The sequence below is a fragment of the Limanda limanda genome, chromosome 14, assembly GCF_963576545.1.
Source record: "Limanda limanda chromosome 14, fLimLim1.1, whole genome shotgun sequence".
Taxonomy (NCBI): domain Eukaryota; kingdom Metazoa; phylum Chordata; class Actinopteri; order Pleuronectiformes; family Pleuronectidae; genus Limanda; species Limanda limanda.
In genome coordinates, this window is record NC_083649.1 from 26,247,660 (window position 1) to 26,266,781 (window position 19,122).

General features: G+C 40.1%; 1 protein-coding gene across 7 annotated transcripts in view; it reads right to left on the reverse strand.

Moving 5' to 3' along the window:
• Positions 1-18,513, reverse strand: part of picalma (phosphatidylinositol binding clathrin assembly protein a) — a 47,127-nt gene extending 28,614 nt beyond the window's left edge. For 6 of the 7 annotated variants that reach the window (XM_061086360.1, XM_061086358.1, XM_061086357.1 and 3 more), the window contains exons 1-2: positions 18,441-18,513; positions 18,040-18,283 (exon numbers count right to left, since the gene is read on the reverse strand). In XM_061086360.1, coding sequence (XP_060942343.1) covers positions 18,040-18,169 — 130 coding nt within the window. In that variant the 5' untranslated portion in view covers positions 18,170-18,283; positions 18,441-18,513. Of the gene's footprint in view, positions 1-18,039; positions 18,356-18,440 lie in introns of all 7 variants that reach the window. The other variant, XM_061086356.1, reaches the window with a different exon arrangement.
• Positions 18,514-19,122: the final 609 nt, after the last annotated feature.

Sequence of the window (19,122 nt, forward strand, 5' to 3'; positions counted from 1 at the left end):
CTCTCCAGTCCCCACCGACTCCTTAAGATGTAAAGTTATGGTTACCACAGACCACATTTTTCTAAATGGGTTTATTGACTGTATGTTAAAACAAAATGAAAACCAACTGATTGAAATATCTTGTTAACATTAACTGTTTACTGGAATGGGAGGTGGCAGTTCTACCCATTGAGCCCTGTTTGCATGGGTGGTCCATGAATCCTCCTCAGTGTTTGCAGAGAGCCAAACAAAAGGCTTTTTGCTATTATACATACACAATAGGCCACCCATGTGACAACAAAAGGCTTTTCAGATGCAACTGAAGCGACAGAGGGGAGTGCAAAAGTACCACAAACTTTCTCCACTGGTCTTCCTGAAGCTTCTTTTGTATAAGGACAAACCAAAGCTCTTGATCATCGGATGAACAAGGTTGCTTACGTCAGGGTTTGTAAACATCACAGCACAAGGCTGATCTATGGTACTATTCATAATAATTTTGGCCAATATTACAATATATATTAAGACTAAACATTACTCATCTATTTTGGTACCAAAATGAATTTATTGAACCTTTTCTAAGAAAGCTTATTTTTTTTAAAGGGGGGGGGGTAATAATATATGTTATGTGAGAACCAAAAGTTTGAAAAAACTGAGTTGAAAGTGATCTCAGCCTTTTGAACGCAATACATAAATAAATAAGTAAATGAATTTATACTATTGAGGCTGGCAGGGGGAGCTAGAGCCAATCCCAGCTGACATTAGTGAGAGGTTCAACCTGGACAGGTCACCAGCTCATCACAGGGCTGACATTCAGAGACGAAGCACTCAGAGTCACTAATCAACCTTACCCCAAGCTCCACGTCTTTTTCTTATTATACTGAACAGGCAGTTTAAGACAGTTGTCCTAAGTCGTCAACAGTTTTTCATAATAGACCACTTTGTGACTGAATTTCAAATGGTTAAACAAAGTGTTTTAATGGCCTCATGGTGCAGCATTTGCTGTTGTTGTTCATCAATCTCAATGAATGTGTTTCCAAACAGGTGACCTGTGACCTGGTTTAACCTTTCTTGCTAACCAATGGCTTTGTTACTATCATTTTGAAATGAGCTGAACCAAACATGCCAAAGCCTGACTAAGTATTGTGTTTTTGAAGGGAGGATGAAAAGCACACATACAGGGTGTGTTGGATGTATAAAAAGACAAAATGAGAGCAAAACTGTGTAACAGAATGCAGCACCAGAATTCAAAAATCAAAATTGGATTATTCACCCAGCCCTTTGTCAGCATTCAATTCAAAGTAGATCAGAAGCTGATAAATAAAGTTTTATCTCATCAAAGCAGATCCCATTATGACAATGTGCTGAGCCTGGCAAGCTGAATCTGAGATGTCCTTAAATGGCAAAGTGTACGGAGGAGAAACTCCTGATTATGTTAAAACATGAACTTTGTTTTGGTGCTTCTCAGTCTGTGATTACATGAAGGGACAGAAGAAATAACAAATCCACAGAAGATCAGTGGCAAATGTAAATACTGAATAAATTGTGAAAGAATTATGGTAAGTCAGCTATTAACCATTAATAAAAAATGGTAATGTCTCTAGTAGCAAACCACATAACAATATATTGTATGTAGAGAAATGTCGTAAAAAGCAGCATAAAAGCAACCTTGAACAAAAAGAAATGGTGAAACTAGTGAATAGTTGAACTTGGTAAGTGCTACAGAGAAGAAACCATCAGCAGATTTCAGCAAGTTCAAATGGGTCAGTTCAGATTAGTGATTATGGTTCATTTATTTTACCTGCGTCTCTGTAACGTAAGCCAGTCAGTGACATTTAGCAACAGTGTGATGTTTGGACAGTTCAACCAACTAATGGACATTTAATTTAGGGTTTGTGTTAAAAAACATCAACCATACACAATTATGTCCAACAGCGACCATAACACACAGACTTGACAAATACTACATGTTACATGTTAGTATACTACATGTTTTCTGTCTGCAAAATGTGACAAATTACATTATTTTCTGCTTTCTATCATATGTTTCTCAGAATGTCGCTAAATGCACTGCAACAAGAGGCTGATGGAGCCTACATACAGTCTGTGGGCTAGAATGGCCTGCATAAATTTTAGCCAGCCAGCATACTATACATTTTTGAAAACACACTTCTATGCTGTACACAGTCAAAATAAGCAGATTAATACTTGACTGGATCATCCTTTAAACAAAGTGATTGTGTGTCATATTTGAAGAAAATTCCCTCGATATATCTACGCCATGTAGTGGGAACAGTGACCTTGACCATTGACCAGCAAATCGAATCAGTTCCTCTTTGAACTACCTCAGGGTATTTCTGAGATTTACAAGATATTCACGAGAAGGGGGAAAATAACAGTGTGTTCTCAACAGTCTGTCAGATGGCGCTGACAGACTGTTGAGAACAGAGACAGAACGTCATGAGTAAAAAGAGGAAGGAGTAGGTATGAGATAATGTGCAGAGGATCCACAACAATCTCAGGATTAAATTAGAACACACAGGAAAACCAAATAATGCTTAGTTTTAAATGTACTTGCAAAAGTATTTTCAAAAGAATCACATACAATTTGACTCTAAAGAAACAGCTGCATCTTTGATCTGAGTAATATAAGAGTGGCCCCATTAAACCAGCACTGCTGTAAGTATTTTATCAACTAGTGTCTCTAGTGGCATATGTTAAACCTTTATTTAAAGTTGAATACATGTAGTATTTAGTTGTATGAATTAGTCAAATCCAATAGATGCATTAGACTGAACAGGCTGTGTTTTGTCTCAGGTGCTTTGGCAACAAGAAACATTTCATTAAACAGAGGCCATCAAATTAGGTTTGTTTAAAAGAGATGGCTGCATTTAAACCACTACAGAGGAGAGGGGAAAGGGAAGCACTGACATTTAATTTGTGATATGTGGTACAAATTGCTGCTTTATGACACAATAATCAGCACTTTAATCTTTAACTTGAGCGCCTGTGCTAAATGTGTATTTTCATGACAACATAATGCCTGAGCAATTGTTAATTAGATGCATCTCAGTTTAGATATCAACACTAGTAACACTTATCTCTGGCAGGGACAGAATGAATAAAGCAGAATCAACACAGTCCTCAGCTGACCTCCAAGCCCTGGGAAGGGGTTGGGTTATGAAATTACTTCCTGTTGGCCGTTTACCCATGACAATACAAGGCTTACTTTAGGGAACCAGAGGAACACTTCCTGCTTCAGGAAATGTCTATCGCTTTACGAGCAAGGTCCTCTGAACATGATGTGGGCTAAAGTGCTCAAAGAGGCCTAGTAGCTATATCCACACCAGCACAAAATGAAGATACCTCGTCAGGGCTCCAGAATCACTATATTAGTAGGAGCACTTTAAACATACTGTACATTTTAGGAGCAAAGGCAGAAAACTTAGGCACACAACCTTAATCCACCTGCAACACAACTATTCACGATTGCCCCCATAAATAGAATAACTTACAGAAATTACAATGTTCACTATTAGGGATGGGACTTTACAGGAGTTTTCATGTTCGACTATTAATAACGTTATTGAAAAATGAATCGATTATTTGCAAAGGCATGACTTCACGCCCACCGTGGTGCAGTGCACTTAAATTACGTGTTGAAGTAATATTTGGTTAGTCTCTGTTCGCTGATACTTAATTCGAATATATACTGAAGTTCTATTTTTTTGCTTGAATTGAATTGTGTTAAAGAGGCTCACTGTGAAAATATATGTTCCATTATCTGAATGATAAATGTGAAAGGTGATAATTATTATTATACTGTCGGGGAAAATAAGTCCCGAGCACCGAATGGTGAGAGGCCCTGTTGAATCTGTAAGGATTTTTATTATTTCCCTTTGGGGGAGTTTTTCAGGGTCTAGACATGCTCAAAAAGTTATGAAACTTTGCAGGAAATTCAAGACCTACGGATATTTGACTATACTTGAGTGATTTGAAATGGGCGTGGCAAAATGGCTCAACAGCGCCCCCTGGAAAGCAGCCCCTAGGTTTCCCTTTGAACGATCAGCACAAAAATCGTGGCCCACGTGTATCATGACCAGACAAACAAAAAAGTCTCAAGGAGCATTATGAAAAACGCAACAGGAAGCCCGCCATTTTCTATTTAGTGGCCATTTTGGCCATATTCCACATTTTTGACTTACACTATGACTTAAAATCACAGCGCCCCCTGGTGGCTACAGGAAATGTCTTGTTTTTTGCATGTCTTACACTAGGATGCAGTCCTCCTCATCCACTGACCTCAACCATGTCAAACTGTATCAAAAGGGTCTCAAGACATTGATAATAAAGATATAAGATTACTGTGACTTTTCGTCAGACGCCATATTAATGGCGTGGCGTCAAAGTTCACCAAATCGCCGTGAAACACGAAATGCTGTGACTTCAGTGTTCATGGTTCTATCTCACTCAAACTACATGTGTGTATCAACAGCCCCCCCCCCGAAGATATTCATATGGTTTTAAGGCCGTGTGACAGTGGGGTTGCGTCAAAGTTTGATTAAACGCCATCAAAACACGAGGTTCTGTATCTCGGACATATATTGTCCAATCGAGTCCAAACTTGACGGATAAGACAAGAGTTCCGGCATGATGACATCTAAACAGAAATTATGACTTGAAATCACAGCGCCCCCTGGTGGCTACAGGAAGTTAAGCGTGTATCCTTGCCACAGAGAGGAAAACGCATCCAGCGCGGAGACGTGCGCTTGGTCATCGATCGCTCTCTCCCCCGACTGCAACAGGCTTCAACGTGCGGGTGCTCAGGCCCGCAAGTGCTACAACGTAGCCCTAGTTCAAATTAATTCTTAATGACGAATAATCGATCATCGATTATTCATTACCAACCCTATTCCACATTTTAATTGAAATGGTGCTTTTTTTTATCAGAAAATTGTATATGAGCATAAGGTATGTGGTCAGTAGCACTAATGTCACTACAGTACAAGAACCACAGCTAAACAAATGTACATTCATAAATGTAAAAAAGCATGTGGTCAGTCATCCTCTCGTCATTACAGGGCTCCAGACTAAAGTTTTCCACTCATAGCACTGGTGCTCCTTAATGAAAAGTTTAGGGGAACCACGACAAAATGTGCATACACCACCAACGCAACACATTATTTCCCATCGCAACAGTTTAACTGATAATTGTTATGTTTATAAATAGAAAATCTACACTAAGACAACCACAACAAAAGAGGGAACTTCCTCTTACAGAATGCCTCTCCTTCCACTTCCTTTACAGCTCATCCCCCTTAGGACCACTAGGGCCTAGCACCTCCCTTGTAGTTGGGCCTTCTAGCTATTTTCCCTGACTGAACCTCATCTGTACAGCCTCCTTGGCATCAACCTTCTCAGAGCTAGCTCCCTTGAGACTTATTCTAATCAGGTCCTCCACTGTGCAGGGGCCCTCTGACATCGGATGCATCCTCTTCTGTGCCTAGAGTCCTGTCATATATTATTAATGAAATTGGCTAATCTGCACTTTTACTTTAGGTACATGCTGATTAGGGCCAGGTATTGCCACTGATTTCCCAAATTTATATGATTACGTATCACAAGGTCTCGATTTATTTAGATTTCTCGATTCAATATCAATTTCAGTGTAAAATACCAATTTAGCTTGGAATGAATTACATTTTCAGAACTAAAGCTGTAAACTGTGCATGTAAACCTTTAAGTTAGTGCATTATTGAAAGCAATAAGGTAGGCATGTCATGAAGACACATTTTCTTGGACGATATCCACTGTCCCAGAAATTATATTACTGTAAAAATAATATTAGGAGCATAATCCTGCAAGTACACCCTTAAAGAGAAGTTAACTAAAATTTCAAATATTATCATATCCTCAATAAATAAATAAAATAAACCACAACACAACCAAAACAATATATAAAATGGACTATCTGGCATTGTTTACAAAAATTGCTCTTGAATAAATATTAAACATTTACCACAGAGTATGTGTAACCAGCTCAGTAAACAGGATGGGAAGGTTATGATGACGAACTTACAATCATGTATTTAGTTATTAATCAATGGTGTCGAATCATGATCTGTGTCGCTCTGGTCACATCAACGCTGAGTGTTGTACGGAGCACGCACAAAACGTTGACGACGAAGTGCCGCCTCATAAACTCTGGAGCGAATCAAACAAACACCAAGTTACTTCATGTATTGATCAGGTCCTAATAAATTGTGAAGAGTGTTGGTATCTATTAGTTAAAGTGAGTGTAGGTCAGCAGGAGAGTGGCGGAGTACACAGGAAACTCCAGCATGGTACAAACCAACTGTAGCTTCTGCTTTGAAGCAGCTGATCATATTGTGTGAGTCAGTTGGGGCGGGGCACCGGAGCCTGCCAGTGTGTATAGACTCCACCTCGCCTCCATACTGAGGAGCACACATGCAAATATCTTAGCTCGCTCTTGGTATTTCACGTGATAGCCTATACAATGAGGATTTTAACAAAAAATGGGGGGCAAATTTGCAGCAGTAAAAATGTAGTTGCAAAATGGTACTAAGTGGTTGCAGTCTGGAGCCCTGCTTGTGAGGCTACACTCGAGAGATAGCAGGAGACAAAGTAGAAGTGTAAACAAAAGGTAAGTTTGTCAGACAGGTGATGTGGTGTGATGAAGCATAAGACTCAGAAAAATTCAAGAACCAGGTGTCACTGGTTGGAAAAAGATCTCTCTCCTGCTGCAGGAGCGGGCGCATCATAGTCACCGTTTAATCTCACAGGCCTTTCAGATTCACAGTGCACAGCATTCTATTTAAGGGCTGTCACTTGATGCCACTTGGGTCACATGCTACTTGGGCAGCACTGCATTCATTGCATGGAGAGTGAAACCACGAGGAAGGGCTTTTGGGAGGGTGAAAAGGTAGAGATTTATGTTGCTGCATCTGCCATTATGGCTCATATGAACCATGTACAGACAGATATGACTGAGGTTTCAGGGAGTACAGACAAACAGCCACGTTCATTCTGTTGGACAGGAGAACCAGAAATTATAAGATCAGACAGATCTGAAACATTTTCATCCCACAGCACTGTTATCACCATCTTGTTCTTTAATGATTTACTTATTGGATATTAACACATGCACATTATTCCATTAAATCAATAATGCTGCACCAGAAAGTGCAATAACATTGCTGAACTGATACAATCAATACAAATTTAGACCAGTCCGAACTTTTAAAATAAACCTGCTCTATTCACTATAAGTGATATCCTGTTGGTTTATGCTGCCTGAATAATGTCCGGGCAAAAAATAAGGTAGTAACATTTTCTAAAAATACAACTTCATGGAGGCTTTATAGCTTCTCTGAACAGTTTCATTAAAGCAGCAATAGTCAAGGTTTTTGCTATGACTTATAATAAGTCAAATTCTGATTGGACTGTGGAATGGGTACAGAAGAGTGACACCTGCGTTTAAATGGATTCCTTGCAAGTCTTGATTTCCCGAGGCAGATAGACCCACCACTCTGGTCTATGGCATTCCATTCCGATGCGCACACACGGACACACAGACACGTGCGCACGCACACAGGTGAGCACACTATGTTATGCAAGGATCATTTCTGTAGAGCTGTTTTCCCAAATTCTACATCTTTACACACAAGTTTACTGAAAAGACATTTTGGATCTCGAGAATGTCCAGACAATCAGGTTAGGGGTGACCTGGGCAATGTGGCCTAGGGGTTAGAGTGGGCGTTCTCCAACGATAAGGTTGCCGGTTCAATCCCCACTCTTCCCCATGTGCATGCCGAAGTGTCCTTGGCAAGATACTGAACCCCTAAATGGCCCCTCATAAATGTTGAGTGTACTAAAAATGTATGTCGCTTTGGACAAAAGCGTCAGCTAAATGACATGTCATGTGATGGCCTTCCCGCGCTGCTTAAAATCCTACAGGAAACACTGAAATGCATCCCGGGAAGGGAATAAAACACAATTGAATTTGACTGTTGGAATCCTCTCATGTGATCCACATTGTAGCATGTACATTTTCGTGCTGCCAGACCCATGTAGACAGTGTGTGGTCCCCAGAGTTTAGTGTAATTTTAATGTAACTACACTACCGTTCAAAAGTTTGGAGTCACTTAGATATGTCCTTATTTTTTCAAAGAAAAGCACTGTTTTTTCAATGAAGATAACACTTTATTATTCAGAAATACACTCTTTACATTGTTAATGTGGTAAATGACTATTATAGGTGGAAACGTCTGGTTTTTAATGAAATATCTACATAGGTGCAGAGGTGTAAAAAGTACTGAAATATTGTACTCAAGTAAAAGTACCTTTACTTTGATGAAATTTTACTTAAGTACAAGTAAAAGTACCCATCTAAAAATCGACTCAAGTAAAAGTAAAAAGTAGTTCATTTAAAATGTACTTTAAGTAAAAGTTACTTAGTTACTTCCAACAACTTGATGGGGGCCGCTCCTTCAATGACATTAAACATGTCAAGACATGAACCACATGACAGCTAAAATAAAGTTAAAACGCTGTCCCACTGTATATTTAAACTTTTGGTTAAACTTTGGTCCACCTTTAGAGCACTATTCTACAAACATCTTGCTGAGATGTGGCCACGGGTTTTCTTCATCTGCTTTAATCTCAACTGGCGGAAAGTTCGATGCTTCCGCTTGTTAGTCGTCCGCAATATCATCCTTCTCTAGCTCTAGTGACATTGACTCCATCATCCACTCTATGCAGCATCTACCACCAGTGTTGTGCAAGTTCACACCTCTCATGAACTACTTCAAAGTTCAGTTCATACAAGTAAACATGAATAGTTCACATTCATATTCACCATTTAAATTCTGAACTAGTTCATAGTTCAGTTCATTTCATAGTTTTAAGGTGGAAAGTGAGAATGAAAGACTAAACTTGTGTTTTAAAGAAAACTTTATCCATCACTATCCCTTGCCTTAAACTGTACTTCATATGTATCAATTACTAAAATAATGGTTTTTTTTTATTTTGTTTTATTATTGCTAATTTTCCCTGTTTATTTATTCATACCCTGCAAAAGGCACAACAAATCAAAGTTTTGATACATTTATTTTGAAATGGTTTATTTTATTTTGAAAAGGCACTTCCTGAATAATACGGAAAAGATCGCTACTGGCAGGAGTGCCTCGCGTCTACCACTGCAGTGAGAATTGCCTTGTGCCTTGAACTATGTTTTTTTTTTAAACTCAGTAACGGATGTAATTTAAATGTAGTGAAGTTCAATACTTCAGTCAAGTAAAATTACCCATTTAAAAAACTACTTAAATTACAAAGTACACAAAAAAACTACTCAATTACAGTAACGTGAGTAAATGTAATTCGTTACTTTACACCTCTGCATAGGTGTATAGAGGCCCATTTCCAGCAACTATAACTCCAGTGTTCTAATGGTACATTGTGTTTGCTAATCATCTAAGAAGACTAATGGATGATTAGAAACCCTTGAAAACCCTTGTGCAATTATGTTAGCGCAGCTGAAAACTGTTTAGCTGGTGAGAGAAGCTGTAAAACTGGCCTTCCTTTGAGCTAGTTGAGTATCTGGAGCATCACAGTTGTGGATTCGATTATACTCTCAAAATGGCCAGAAAAAGAGAACTTTCATGTGAAACTCGCCAGTCTATTATTGTTCCTAGAAATGAAGGCTATTCCATGCGAGAAATTGCGAAGAAACAGAAAATTTCCTACAACGGTGTGTACTACTCTCTTCAGAGAACAGCAAAAACGGGCTCTAACCAGGGTAGAAAGAGAAGTGGGAGGCCCCGGTGCACAACTCAGCAAGAAGACAAGTATATTAGAGTCTCTAGTTTGAGAAATAGATGCCTCACAGGTCCTCAACTGGCAGCTTCTTTAAATGGTAGCCGCAAAACTTCAGTGTCAACGTCTACAGTGAAGAGGCGACTCAGGCTGGCCTTCTAGGCAGAGTGGCAAAGAAAAAGCCATATCTGAGACTGGCCAATAAACAGAAAAGATTGATATGAGCAAAAGAACACAGACATTGGACAGAGGAAGATTGGAAAAAAGTGTTATGGACAGACGAATCAAAGTTTGAGATATTTGGATCACACAGAAGAATATTTGGGAGAACAGGTGAAAAGATGCTGGAAGAGTGCCTGACACCATCTGTCAAGAATGGTGGAGGTAATGTGATGACTGGGGCTGCTTTGGTGCTGGTAAAGTGGGAGATTTGTACAAGGTAAAAGTGATTTTAAATAAAGAAGTAGGGCTGGGCAATATGGGAAAAAATGTTATCACGATATGTTTTTCCATATTGATCGATCTCGATTCTTAACACGACATGTAGTTTTTGATCAGTTTCCTGAAGCCGTCCCTCTCCACTGTGCTCAGGGGCATCATATCTGTAGCTAAGCAATAAGTAATAGGGCTTGTTATATTTTTTCCCCGCTTCGATTGTTTTCATATGGGGCAATGGCTGCAAAACACGACTGGATGGACTGTTGTTTTGCTAACATAGCATCGCTAACGGGAGACGTAGTGGTCTTGCCTGTCTCTTTGTTTGGTGTCGCGCAAACTTGAGCCCGCAGAGTCAAACTCTCTTTGTAATCACTGGGATGGTGCCGTCTCAGATGATTGAAAAGGTTTGTGGTGTTTCCCGTCCTGGCTGGTACCGACCGCCGGCATATTTTGCAGACCGGCTTCGTCTGCTCCTCGTCCTTTTAACCGTATCCAAACCACGTCCACACAACTGACGTTGCGTTACGCTTTTTTTCGACAATGTCTTCGGTTCCGGGTGATGTAGTGATGTCGCTCTCACATTCGGCATTATTTTCGATGTCCTCGACTTCAGTTTCACTAATTTTTTCTCCTTTTTCCAACTTCGTTCTCTCTTTTTCTGTCTCTCGCAACTGCAGCAGCTCTCACGATGGGAAGTGGGCGTGTCGTGTCCTGCCTGCAGACGGCAGCCGGCAGACTCCAACACTGTTGTTGCGCTTACTTTTGCCACGTGAGATCGAATACATGTCACGAGGAGATAATCGAAATCGTTCAAAATTTTATCGCGATCCGATCGAAAAATCGCCCAGCCCTATAAAGAAGGCTACCACTCCATTTTGCACGCCATGCCATATCCTGTTACTTGGAGCAAATTTCCTCCTACAACAGGAAAATGACCCAAAGCACACCTCCAAATTATGCAAGAACTATTTAGGGAAGAAGCAGGCAGCTGGTATGCTGTCTGTAATGGAGTGGCCAGCGCAGTCACCAGATCTCAACCCCATTGAGCTGTTGTGGGAGCAGCTTGACCGTGTGGTACGCAAGAAGTGCCCATCAAGCCAATCCAACTTGTGGGAGGTGCTTCAGGAAGCGTGGGGGGAAATTTCTACAAATTAACAGCTAGAATGCCAAAGGTCTGCAATGCTGTAATTGCTGCAAATGGAGCATTCTTTGACAAAAGCAAAGTTTGAAGAACAAAATTAATATTGCAAATGAAAAAAACATTATTTCTAACCTTGTCAATGTCTTGACTATATTTTCTATTAATTTTGCAACTCATTTGATAAATAAAAGTGTGAGTTTTCATGGAAAACACAAAGTTGTCTGGGTGACCCCAAACTTTTGAACGGTAGTGTATGTGTGCATGTGTGGCGATGTTTACGTTGCTTGTAAGCAGGACTTTTACTTCAGTACATAGCTCAGGCACCAAAATGAGGATTTAAATTCAGTCTGAAGGTTACCGGCCTTCTAAGTACTGGCTGGATTTTGATACAGAACCCTAGTCATTACTTCTATATTGGGTTGCAAAATTCCAGGAATATTCAAAGTTGGAAACTTTCCATGGGAATTAACGGGAATATACGGGAATTAACAGGAATTAACGGGAATAAACTGGAAATGTTGTGGGTAATTTATAATAACTGTATTTACCTTGTCATATACAGACATAAATGTAAACATTTTGTTTTGTCATAGGCTGATTTGAGCCCTGAGGAAACTTTGGGCAATTGACTATACCCTTCTGCATCTTTGTGTCATTCTTAACATAGGTGTTTGCAAACATAGCACAGTGTTTTGCAAATGTACACAGCCTTTCCTTCTACATTGGATGGGGTGAAATGTCTCCACACATGAGATAGTGCACGTGGCATTGTTCTGTAGAATAAGATGAGAAAAAAGTTTGTAAAAAAACACTAATGCCATTCCAGAGATATAAATAGTTAGCCAAACAATTGGAATCGTCTCAATCATTTCTCAATCAGCATGCTAATATATTTCCCCCAGTAATATCATCGAAACTTATGTGACTAGTCCTGCACACTACAGCAGGGCTAGGGAATTATCTGCACATGTGATGGAGAAATGCACAATGGAGGATTGAAATCCAACATGCAGCGTGTGCTGCATTCCATACATCTTTAAAATCGAGTTTTGAATGATGTTTTTTAGGGATGAGCGAGTACAGCTGTATCTGTATCTGTTAACCATATGAATTATCTGTATCCGTATCCGTACTCGGGGTGGGCGGGGCCTAACCCGGAAGTGGGTGTGATTTAACCCGAAAGTGGGCTGGATTTAACCCGGAAGTAGGCCTCGTTGTCTTGAAACGGCCGGGGCTTTAACCAGTATGTTATTTAAAGCATGCAATTGATATGGGTTGATCAGAAATTGTTATATTTATTGCTGATTAGAAAACTATTACAGGACAGCATCAGCATTGAGCTTCAGATCAATGATTTTGTTCACAATAGCAAACGAACTATTTACAGAACAAGTTTTGCAACAATCAATACAACACATGCTGTTATGAAGTGAAATGTAATAACAAGTGTTTTCATGCTCAACATAACTTTCTTTTTTAACTTTCTTATTATTTTTTTTTAATTTATTTCCACACCAGGTGTGTGTGTGTGTGTGTGTGTGTGTGTGTGTGTGTGTGTGTGTGTGTGTGTGTGTGTGTGTGTGTGTGTATGAGTGAGCAAAAGAGAGACAGAGAGAGAGAGGGGGGTGGGGAGACTGTGTTCAACAGATCAAATAGTCCGCGGGTCTCTCCTGCTTCGGATGAGGATAATTAAAACAAACACGGTATAATCACATTCATGTGAACAAGAGCAATGCAGCGAAAAAAAAAAATCTCCGACAGGCAGAGAAGCAACGTAAGTCGCTTTCTACCAGCACCACGTCTGAACGAACCCACGTTTAACAGAACTCTACTGGTTAATAAGTAAGTACAAACTGAAATAAAAACAAACTTCAAGCTGAAGAAACCCTAAACGTTAACGGAAAAGACCCGCACACCTGAGTGACTGAGAGACAGAGAGCTGTTCTGTGAGTGAGCAGAGCGGTGTGTGAAGGGGACGAGCGCTGTGACGCTGTGTGAGGATTTTCATTCAGTCCGAGCACAGATATTGACTCGTATTACTCGTATAATACTCGTGCTCGGCAAAAGTGCTTTATCCGTACAGGATACTTGTTTCAGCCGAGTATCCGATCATCTCTAATGTTTTTATTGCTCAGCGTTTAATTTTCGTAGTTTTTTTTTTTTTTTTCAAAATTCCCAAAATTCCCGAGCTTAACTTTCCGCCCCTTTGCAACCCTACTTCCATCACATGATAATCTTGTTGGACCAAAAACAGCTAAGAACCAAACTGTGGATTTGGAATAGCATTATACTCCTAGTGTGAACTAGCACAATATTTTTTTTTAAATGTGGTATACTGCACTTGCATTTCAAATTTGCAATGTACCCCAGCGTGAGCACCAGTGCACAGATTTTTCTGCCGCAAAAGTGATATACCTAACAGAGGAACTCTGCTCATCTACTTTTATATAATAACCAAAAAAGCATTTGAGGTAGTGCCTCAAACCACCACAAATTAATACATTTAAGATAATGTGACACGAATATTAAGTAACACGTGGATATATAAGCTCCTGAATAAGGCACCACAGACCAAAGGGCCATATCAAAGGTCCCCAGCTACTGCTGACTTCATGAATTCATTACCTCAGAGAGACCTTTGAGCAGTTTAACAACCGCATGTAATCAACTTCAAATAATGACAATTACCCAGGACAAAAAAAGTGCTGCCATGAACCTGGCTTGCCCACTTTTCCACAGAAAAAAACAAACATAACAGAAGTGATGAGCCGCAGAAACCAAAGGTCCAAATGCCAGCACTTTCATAGGCTGTTGGGGTGTACACAGCACTAAACCCACTTAGGTGCAAATTTTCCCAGAAGTAATTTCACACTTACTTTGAACCAACATTCAGGTAAATACGCTAAAGCAGACCGCAGAAGTTGATTTGTTCCCCCTTAACTTTTACCTGTCTGCTAACTGCAAAGTCTCTTTAAAGTTACGTGACTGAGTTTATCTAGCATGCCAGTGTTAAAGAATGTGAACTTTGGTCCAGCACAAACTCTACATAGACAGTTTTGAGGGCCTTATCCTGACAGTAGGAACACAGGAGGCTATGTGCAGCGCGTCAGGCAACTCCAAGACAAGTGCACACTTCAGCTATCTTTAAATACCTAAAACCTAAGTGAGATTCTTGCCAAGAAGTGGGTCCCTAGATTTCCAAAGACAGGCTTCTGTTCAGCTGCTCCACAGAGGGGCCACATGTAACCTGATTGAGTGGAAACAGGAAGGTCACTGGGACATGGCCCCATTACAGCATTCTCCGATCAGCTGAAAGCTGTGGTTATTCAAAAACCCACATCCAACATCAAATATGGTAGTCCTCGGTAAACCAAGCCTAAAAATAGCAGGTAGATGGAAGTGGAATCCACACTGTGCCAGGGGGTTGCCCGCAATGACTTATTAACCATTTGTTGCTAAGCCAGATGATACAACAGAACAAAGACACATCTATTAATCAGTTTCTTACTCAAGATCGTCCTGAAAATATTTATGTTAACGGATCATAATACTATTCAAACTCCAAACAAATAACATAAGTATTTGTACCTGAGTATAAATATTTTTGTCTGAGACAGATAAGTTATTGTCAACCTTACAACAGGCTGATTGCTGGACAACTTCTATTTACATGAAACTGTGAAAGCCAATTTGCATCTTAGGTTCACTGCATGATGCGGTTTCTGGAGCAACGAGCTGTCAAACACTGGAGCCTGCTGTGCCTTCTTTTACTTGCAGAACTGACGGAAGTAGGCCAGAATCACAGACAGTCTAGAACTTAAGAGAAACAGTTGATAGAAAACAAAAAAGATACAAACAGTAAATACCTGCACTAAAATTAAGACTTGGGCTGTGGAATATGGCCAAAAATTATATCAAGATAAAAAGTTTTATCAGTTGATATCGACAATTATCACAATAGATGTCAATTTCATTTGACCTTAGAGACTTTTTGGCTTCCTCGTGAAGGTTGTGGTTTTAAACTCTTTGTAGACAGAGAATGACAAACACTTAACAAATATTATAATCAAAATATATATTCGATTTTGATATATTGCTATTGATGAAAACTATATTGCTATAATTATTGATATTGTCAATCCCTAATTGAGACTGAAAGTGCAAACATGTTAAATATGATTATGGTTCTACATCCTCCTTGTTCCTATAAGGAACGACATATACACTTTACTGAAACTTTAAACTCTAGAAGAACATGGTTGACTCAGCTACTATGACCATGATCAAACTGTGCATGGGCAATCCCTACTGGTTCACAAATTGAGGGTGAAGTTGAACATCTGATGAAATCCTACGAGATACAATGGAAAATGATGGACGTCCATTCAACAAACTGAATATGGGAAGTAGTCATCAATGCTGTTAGGACTGGAAAGCTACATGTTCAAACTCAACTCCTCATCTGAAATGTGAAGTCTTTTCACTGTCTTTCAGAACTAGTTCTAGAGTGCTGCTGTTTGACCACACGGAAATCGAAGATGTTTCTAGTCATTGTAAACGTCCATACTGAGTGGAAAGACGACTGCGATAGAGGATGAAGATCCAATTATTGTCGGGAAAACCATTAAAAATGTCTCTCCAGGAACAAATTCCCAGTGTTGGAGAAAAACAAAATACAAAAGTCAAATATTGAGAATATCCCGAGTTGAACAAATCTCATAGGGACTGACATGGACACGTCTTTAAATAGCACTTCATCCATAGCTAGATAGAAAGAGACATGCGTCAGTCTAAGTAACGTCTTTCCATCGTTTGCTGTTTTTAAGTAATATTAGGCCTGTGATATAAATGACTATGTTCCTGGACCTTGGGAGATATAGATTGCTGAAGTTGTACCAAGCTTGTTAATGTTATCTCTGGAAATACCAGCTGTTTCACAACACTTTACAAATAACTTTGCTTTGAGAAACACCTGATGGTGCCGAGCCAAACAAATACAACACTGACGTGGAGTCACGCTGGCACAAGCTCTTACTCAGCCATGCTGCTTGCTCACATGGAATGGATTTTCAAATCCGTCATGCATGAAGGAGAATCTATGAAAGACACAAGTGATTTAATTTGGCTCTTCAGCATAGCCATCTAATACGCAATCGTTTTGTTGGCTTCTGAGTGTAACTTGGATCTAAGTGTCACAAATCCCTGCTGAGCGGACGAAAAAGAGAACCAAAAGAGCTAAGCACAATGCCTTGTTCCTCTATCACCACCACAGTTGGTCAATCATGGTGTGAAGTGGGTGTGGACTTCAGAATGTCGCTTTTATAAGGCTACAGTAAATGTTCGGTAAAGGAACTCTTAACAGAATTCAGAAAGGTATTGGGGAAGGGGATCTACATCTAGCTCAAATGTTGACTAAAATCAAAGTGACAGAAAAGGTTGTGACAATTGGCATATGCACTGCTGACTAGATGTCAACGTTGTTCAACCTGTGGATATCAAACAAAGAAATGTCTATATAAGATTGGTTTGTTTTGGAAGCCTCTGACAGTATTATGGGGGGCTGGGAACTAATAGAAACTAAGTCATGACAAAAACGTCAGGAAATTCAAAATCTGTGTCAACCATGCAGCAGTCAAACCTCTTCACAAGCACCGAGAGAATGACTGTTAAATTCTATCCAGCTTGAGAGATTGCTTTATTATCAAAAGCTCTACGCTATAACAAGCTCTGAGAAACACAGTAACGCTATCTCTAGTCGACACAGCTCAATATTAATTTGCGTATGTGCCTTTGATAAAGCTGCATATCAAAGTCCACAACCCCAGAGTCACTTCCTGAGGCAGACAGACTCAACAGGCACTGCAGACTTACGGGCCAACACAGAGCAGTCTGCTGAGCTTTAAATGATTATTGAGGTATACAGACACCTGACCATCACTACTACAAAGCTAAGACATAAGTTACCCCCAACAAAACAATGTAAAAACATGCAACACTTCACCTTCAAGCCTTTCAGATTTCAAGCAGTTAATAAGAGTCACATAATGCATTAGGCACCAACCACGTTAATTTAAAAGCCTGATTCTTGGGTACATCTGATAGCTGCCTGTAGTACAAACGTGACACTACAACTTGACATGATTTAAATTTGGAATATGAATCTTGACTTCATGATTAACAAAAGTTTACTTCTGAATTTAATGTTTTATAGAAGACAAATCTGTGTTTAACTAAACATAACTGTATTTTTTGTTATTGACGTTTGTGACAGTCTTTTCTGGTTCAGCTCGGTTTACCTCAATAGGTAAATATAATACAGTAAATATTGTGGCTGTCAACAGAATGTAGCAAAAGAAAAGTAGTAAAGCGTTCACCTTACAAACGACCAGCATTAACAATATTCAAGGCTGCTAACACCGAGTCGTGTTCTAGACACACTAGTTATAACGTTCAGCCCGCTGTCTGATGGTTCTATGTACTCGATATCTGGGGTTTTAAAGTGGGCTGACATAGTGTGGCAGAGTTAGCCTGACTTAACATTACATGTAGCCTGTGTGCAGGCCTCAGAGCCGCATACACAACCTTCACACATGAAGCTGAACTAAAGCAGAGAAATGCACAGCGACGTTCACGACCAACGGGATACTTACAGTCCAAATGTTTCTTTTTTGGCCCCATGACTTCATGCGTGGTCGCCTTGCACACAGTTTTGGAAATCGCCGAGCCGGTGACACTGTGCTGTGCGGCGGTTATCCTGTCTGTAATGCTCTGGCCAGACATCCTGTATCCGATCGAACACACGCTCGCCGCTGCAGACACGTCTCCAGAGGCAGTGGAAGAGCCGGGGACAGTGGACGGTGTCGGTCTTCAAAGGCTCTGTGCCACCTGACAACCCTGGAGACAAGAGACACTGAGGCGACAGCAGGCGAGACACTACGCGTGGGAGCTAGCTGGCTAGCAAGCTAACTAAAAGGAGATAAGAGTTTGGTAGAAGACAGTGACTGAACCTGCAGTAAGAACCGTCCACATTTCACGAGTGTAAGATACGCACCCAGTCTTTAAATCGCTCCCTCGCGTCTACGGCGTCTTCGTCCCTTCCAGTTCAAGTCTTACTCACATACCGCGGCCAGACAGACAGAACAAAAATAGAAGCAGTTTCCGGACCCAGGCTTTCACAATAAGAGCGAAACAAAATAAGACAAGAACCATCGTGAAAAACTACCCAACCGAAGCACATTGGATTAACAGACACAAATTTAACCTGATTAAGAATTACCATCCCATTATAACTTTTAACTCGTTAAAAACTGCATCCAAATACAATCACAAAAATAAAGATTCCTTTGATCTTTGACCACTGTCACTGCAGGTGGAGTTATTTGTTTACGGCTCAGCATCAAAGGATTCATGGTCCATGTATGTCCGCGATAAAGAACATCGTGTTTTAATGGCGTGTAATCAAACTTTGACGCACGCCACGGCCACACCATGTGACAAAAAATCTTGTAATAACTTTGTATCTCCATATTGTTGTGATGACACTCATCTCAATTTGAAGTTGATCTGATGAAAGCCCTGGTACAAGTACCTCAAAGTAAAAATGTGGAATATGGCCAAAATGGCCACTAAATGCAAAATAGCAGGCTTCGTGTTGCGTTTTTCCAATTGCACCTCGGTCAATGTGAACATGTTCCGGGGGTCTTGGGGTGGCACAGTTGAGCCACTTTGCGATG